Source organism: Oncorhynchus mykiss, chromosome 23, assembly GCF_013265735.2.
Source record: "Oncorhynchus mykiss isolate Arlee chromosome 23, USDA_OmykA_1.1, whole genome shotgun sequence".
NCBI classification, from domain to species: domain Eukaryota; kingdom Metazoa; phylum Chordata; class Actinopteri; order Salmoniformes; family Salmonidae; genus Oncorhynchus; species Oncorhynchus mykiss.
Window position 1 is genome coordinate 25,695,104 of NC_048587.1, and position 6,000 is coordinate 25,701,103.

The 6,000-nt window shown below is 43.2% G+C and overlaps 1 protein-coding gene across 2 annotated transcripts in view; it reads left to right on the forward strand.

The window, feature by feature from the left end:
• adam12 (ADAM metallopeptidase domain 12) overlaps positions 1-6,000 on the forward strand; it is a 146,222-nt gene extending 140,222 nt beyond the window's left edge. For both annotated transcript variants that reach the window (XM_021580539.2, XM_021580540.2), the window contains exons 22-23: positions 4,896-5,065; positions 5,166-6,000. In XM_021580539.2, coding sequence (XP_021436214.2) covers positions 4,896-5,065; positions 5,166-5,220 — 225 coding nt within the window. In that variant the 3' untranslated portion in view covers positions 5,221-6,000. The remainder of the gene's footprint in view (positions 1-4,895; positions 5,066-5,165) is intronic.

Consider the following 6,000-nt stretch of genomic DNA (forward strand, 5'->3'; position numbering starts at 1 on the left):
GTAGTTGAGTAAACAAACAAATGCTGTGGAACCAGTTACAAACAACTAGATTTTTTTTTTACCGTGTGCTTCATCCTTAAAGTTGTTCTTCACAAATCCTGTTTTGTGCTGAGCCAGCAGGGCTGTTTCTAGAGTATGTAATTCAATCTGTCTGCTCAGGGCTCATGCAGGCAGGTGATCTGTATGCGTAGAGCACCATGTCAGATGTCCATGGCTTTATGAGGTGCAGAGTGCACTGGCAGATGCACGTCATTGTAAAAAAAAAAAAATAGGAAGACATTAACTTTGAGATGTTACTATTCTCTCTGGTGTATAAAGCACCAACTACTCCCAGATGTTAGGGAAGAGCCTGTAAGAGATGGAGAGAGACAGATATAGATCCAATGCATCCCCTTCTCCTGAGAAAGTCCCTGTTGAGGTGTGGCAACAGATGGATCACATATGTGAGAATGGAGTGTGTAGCAGCCTAGCAGCCTTTTTTTCTACAATTGTAAGGCAACTTCAAAGGCAACTTTGTGTCCTTCGGAAAGTTTTCCCACCCCTTGACTTGTTTACACATTTTATTACGTTTATTACATTATTCTAAAATGGATTACATTTTTTATAAATCCTCAGCAATATACACACAATACCCCATAATGACAAAGCGAAAACAGGTTTTTAAGAAATGCCTTATTTACGTAAGTATTCCAACCCTTTGCTATGAGACTCGAAATTGAGCTGAGGTGCATCCTGCTTCCATTGATCATCCTTGATATGTTTCTACAACTTGATTGGTCCTACAGTTGACAGTGCATGTCAGCGCAAAAAAGCCATGAGGTCGAAGTAATTATCCATAGAGCTCCGAGACAGGACTGTGTCGAGGCACAGATCTGGGGGAGGGTACCAAAAAAATTATGCAGCATTGAAAGTCCCCAAGAACACAGTGGCCTCCATTCTTAAATGGAAGAAGTTTGGAACCACCAAGACTCTTCCTAGAGCTGGCCGTCCAGCCAAACTGAGCAATCGGGGGACAAGGGCCTTGGTCAGGGAGGTGACCAAGAATCCTATGGTCACTCTGATAGAGTTCCTCTGTGGAGATGGGAGAACCTTCCAGAAGGACAACCATCTCTACAGCACTCCATCAATCAGGCCTTTATGGTAGAGTGGGCAGATGGAAGCCACTCCTCAGTAAAAGGCACATGACAGCCCACTTGGCTGTCAAAAGGCACCTAAAGACTCTCAGACCATGAGAAACAAGATTCTCTGGTCCGATGAAACCAAGATGGAACTCTTATGCCTGAATGTCAAGCATCACGTCTGAAGGAAACCTGGCACCATCACTACGGTGACGCATGTTGGTGGCAGCATTATGCTGATGGGGTGTTTTTCAGCGGCAGAGACTGGGAGACTTGTCAGGATTGAGGCAACAATGAAAGGAGTAAAGTACAGAGAGGTCCTTGATGATAACTTGCTCCAGAGTGCTCAGGACCTCATACTGCGGTGAAGGTTCACCTTCCAACGGGACAATGACCCTAAGCACACAGCCAAGACAACGCAGGAGTGGCTTCAGAACAAGTCTCTGAATTTCCTTGAGTGGCCCAGCTAGAGCCCAGACTTGAACCAGATCAAACTTCTCCGGAGACACCATAAAATAGCTGTGCAGCAACGCTCCCCATCCAACCTGACAGAGCTTGAGAGGAGCTGCGAAGAAGAATGGGAGAAACTCCCCAAATACAGGTGTGTCAAACTTATAGTGTCATACTCAAGAAGACTCAAGGCTGTAATCACTGGCAAAAGTGCTTCAACAAAGTACTGAGTAAAGGGTCTCAATACTTATGTAAATGTTATATTTCATTGTTTAAAAAAAAAGAAAATTGAAAAAAAAACAACTGTTTTTGCTTTGTCATTATGGGATATTGTGTGTAGATCGATGAGGGGAAAAAATGATTTAATACATTTTAGAATAAGGCTGTAACCTAATAAAATGTCAAGTAGTCTGAATACTTTCCGGAGGCACTGTAAGTCCGATTTATCATTACTATTATTATTACTCAGGTTATCTTGTACTCAGGCTCTCTTGTACATATTTATCTTTGAAACAAAACTTTAAAAATGATGAAATTCAAACTCGTGAGCTGTATATTTATGTAGTACATACAACCCAAATGTCCACTATGCTATCTAACTGCCCGAGGGTTGACAGCATGGTACAAAAGGTACATCTTGACTTGGGAGGTCTGCTGAGGGGCACAGTTGGTTTTGAATGTGGGGGTCCATATTATGTTATATGGTGTCCAATGTGACGTCTCGTCTACATAGACTACTGCAGTAGTGGAGTACCTGGTCCAGCACTACCCCCGCTGTGTGGGATTCATTCTCCATCTACCCAACACAGAGAGGTAGACACACAACACTTGAGGTATTAGATGTCCTTAACAACAGATCTAGTATCAGATTACCCTACCCCTTAACTATCAGAGAGAGGATAACCTATCTGATGCAGGATGAGTGGTTAGAGGCACTTCAACTTACTGGGAGCCACACCAGGCTGGAGAGAAGGCTTCAATCTGATTAGGTCTTTATTTCAACCTCTGTGGCGCCTCTGGTTTAACTGCATCAGGAGATGATTCAGCTGCCATCCCCAGGAGGTGATCTTATTCTTTGAGTTTAGTGTTTCAAAAGGCAAATTGAAGCAACAAACAGACCGCTGTTTCACAAGAAGTGGTCTCCACTATTTGTCCTAATACAATTTAACTGAGTCCAAGTCACAAGATGTGGTTTAAGCTACAAAACATTAACACTAGTACTGTAGACTCAGTCAAATGTGTTTTTGTGGGGGCAGTCGTATCTGGTCTAAGAGCTTGATGATCGACTACAACAGAGTAGCCACTAATGATGACGTCACTGGGGATGGCCATTCATAACTGATTCGTTAAATGACACGTCATGTCTTCAGGTGCTGTTACAACCTCACTTCTCTACCTACCACACTATGCCATGCCTACCTACCGCTGCCATGTATGCATGGTCAAACCACTCACATAATGGAATAATAATCTTTCACATCAGGGGGTCACAGTTATTCAAGCATGGTTGATGTAAGTCACCTTCTTGCTGATGTGTGAAACATTAGAGAGCTGGAAGACCCAACAAAGTCATCTAGTCCAGGACACACTTTACGCCCTTCAAGGACAAGCTCATATGTGTTAAATAAATGGCATGTTATGGAAGATTCCAGACACTTTTTGGACGATTTTGTTGGAAGATCTTAATTTTATTCAATGAACACCAAAAAAAATAAAAAATACAAACCAAACGTAAAGTTTAGTAGGGCTAAACAGCACAGTACCAAAACAAGATCCCACAAACTACAGATGGGAAAAAGCTGCCTAAGTATGATCCCCAATCAGAGACAACGATAGACAGCTGCCTCTGATTGGGAACCATACCCGGCCATCAAAGAAATAGAAAACATAGATTGGCCACCCTAGTCACACCCTGACCTAACCAAAATAGAGAATAAAAGGGCTCTCTAAGGTCCGGGCGTGACAGATTTCACTTGGTTTTGAGAAACAGACCCCAACCAGCGATATACCTCCTTATGCTCATTCTGCAGTGCCAGGGCACGGATAAAAACAAAAGCTCCAAAAACACCAAGTATAGTGATGTAGGTCATCAGATGTTGTACACATGTGTAACCGATGTGAAATGGCTAGCTAGTTAGCGGTGGTGCGCGCTAATAGCATGACGTCACTCGCTCTGAGACCTGAAGTATTTGTTCTGTGGCTTTTGAGGTGAGATGGGTAACGATGCTTTGTTACCCACGATGCTTTGTGGGTGTTAGTTGTCTGTGTGTGCAGAGGGTCCCTGGTTCGAGCCCGGGTAGGGGTGAGGGGACGGACGAAAGTTATACTGTTACATTGATGCTGTTATCCCGGATCACTGGTTGCTGCGGAAAAGGAGGAGGTCAAAAGGGGGGTGAAACTAACCGATGTGACATGGATAGCTGTTGACCCAGATCATGGGTGTCTGCTCCTCCTTGTTGATGTGTGCAGAGGATCCCTGGTTCGAGCCCAAGTTGAGGAGAGAGACGGAAGCTATACTGTTACACGTGAAATTGTGTCATTACAAACTTTATCTTCAAAGTTACATTCCATTTTGTCAGACTCGAGCGATACTTTTCCATGTGCGAGCATGGGCATGCTTTCTCGTTCCTATTGTGGTGATACGGAAAGATGCTGAGACTCCGACTTTTCACTTTAAACAAAAAACAGTGATTGCAAAGTTAAACAAACCCTACAACTCAATGCACATCTCTATGTTAAGAACACAAAGTTTGGTAACAGAATGACGGCTCAAACAGCACAAAACATCATTCTGTTACCAAACTTTGCATCTGCATCGTTCTTCAAGTAAATGTGTTTTTGTAAAATGTTCAGTGGAAATTCTTCAAAGTTGTCCTTGTGCATACAGTTGTATGGTTTGTTTAACTTTGCAATCATAGTTTTTTTTTTACATTTTAAAGTGAAATATTGGAGTCTTGGCCTCATTCTGTTATTGTAGAATTGCCTTTAACACTTCATTCTGTTCTCTAAATCCTTTGAATTTGGTGTTTGCTGTAACTTGGCACTTATTATTGAGTTTTGCTCAAGGTTTGTTCCTTTCCTCCTACAAACTGTGCAGAGCAGCTGGGATGCTGCTAGCAGATGTTTGCCATTACCTCGCCCTCCCCATTTTAGATTAGTAACACATGATGGCACCTCATTTAGATAACCTTCCAGAGAGAGTTGCTATGGAGGTGGTGGCTACAGAACAGACAGATACATTATTCTGGTGACACTCTATAACACAGTGCCCTCTAGTGAGGTTTCTGTGCCAACACTACTCTTCAACTTCTGGTTTGTCGTTCCTAGGACCGTGAGAAGCCCAGTCCGCCCCAGAAGCCCCTGCCTGCAGACCCTCTGGACAGGCGTGTTTGGGTAGAAAGCAGCACCTCGGTGGTGGGGGTCCGCCTCCCTGGACCCATCCCTATCCCCATCCCCACCGTGCCCAGGACCCTACTCACCATTCCACAACCAAACAGGTCTGTGCTACGGTGGGATGGCTGGCAAAAAGTTTATAGCTACATACTGTATGAATGAAAAATGTATGAAAATAAAATAAATGTTTTTCTCCCTTTTCAGACCTGCACCCATACAATCCCAGAGACTGCCTAAGACTCATCATTTTGACCGCTGATCACAAAGAAATGGAGATGGAATAGTGGGGTGCTCTATGGATGGAGACCCATATTTGCACTACAAGACTCTACCAGACCTTTGCAACTTTGAAAGGGTCTCAGAGTTTTAGGAAAAGGGGACTGACTTCAAACATTGGTGCTATGCCTCTGAAAGGTGCTTTTGTTGTCCTCGCTCAGGTACAAATGAACTATTTAATGTCTACACCTTGTAACTCACTAAGCAGCAGTGTTAGGGACTGGGAGGTTATGTTCAGTTTGTCGTTAATAAGAACTGCTTTCGCATTCCAAGGCATCCACTCACTTCATAATCTGCAACAGTGTCGAACTGACATGTTGGAGATGTCAATTGCGGTGTGTTTCGACCACAGGTGGTTGGTTGGTGGCACCTTAATTGAGCAGGACGGGCTTGTGGTAATGGCTGGAGCAGATTAAGTAGAATGGTATCAAATACATCAAACACATGGTTTCCATGTGTTTAATGCCATTCCATTTGTTGTGTTCCAGCCATTATTATGAGCCGTCCTCTCCTCAGCAGCCTCCACTGGTTTCAAATAATCAAATTCGGTGCAAAAGCAAGGGAATTGTTCAGAATGGACACGTACTTGAGAATTAACATGTTGAATTATTGTTCGATCTTTGCATTCATACATGGTCTACATATCAAATTAAATCAAATGTATTTATATAGCCTTTCTTACATCAGCTGATATCTCAAAGTGCTGTACAGAAACCCAGCCTAAAACCCCAAACAGCAAGCAATGCAGGTGTAGAATCACAGT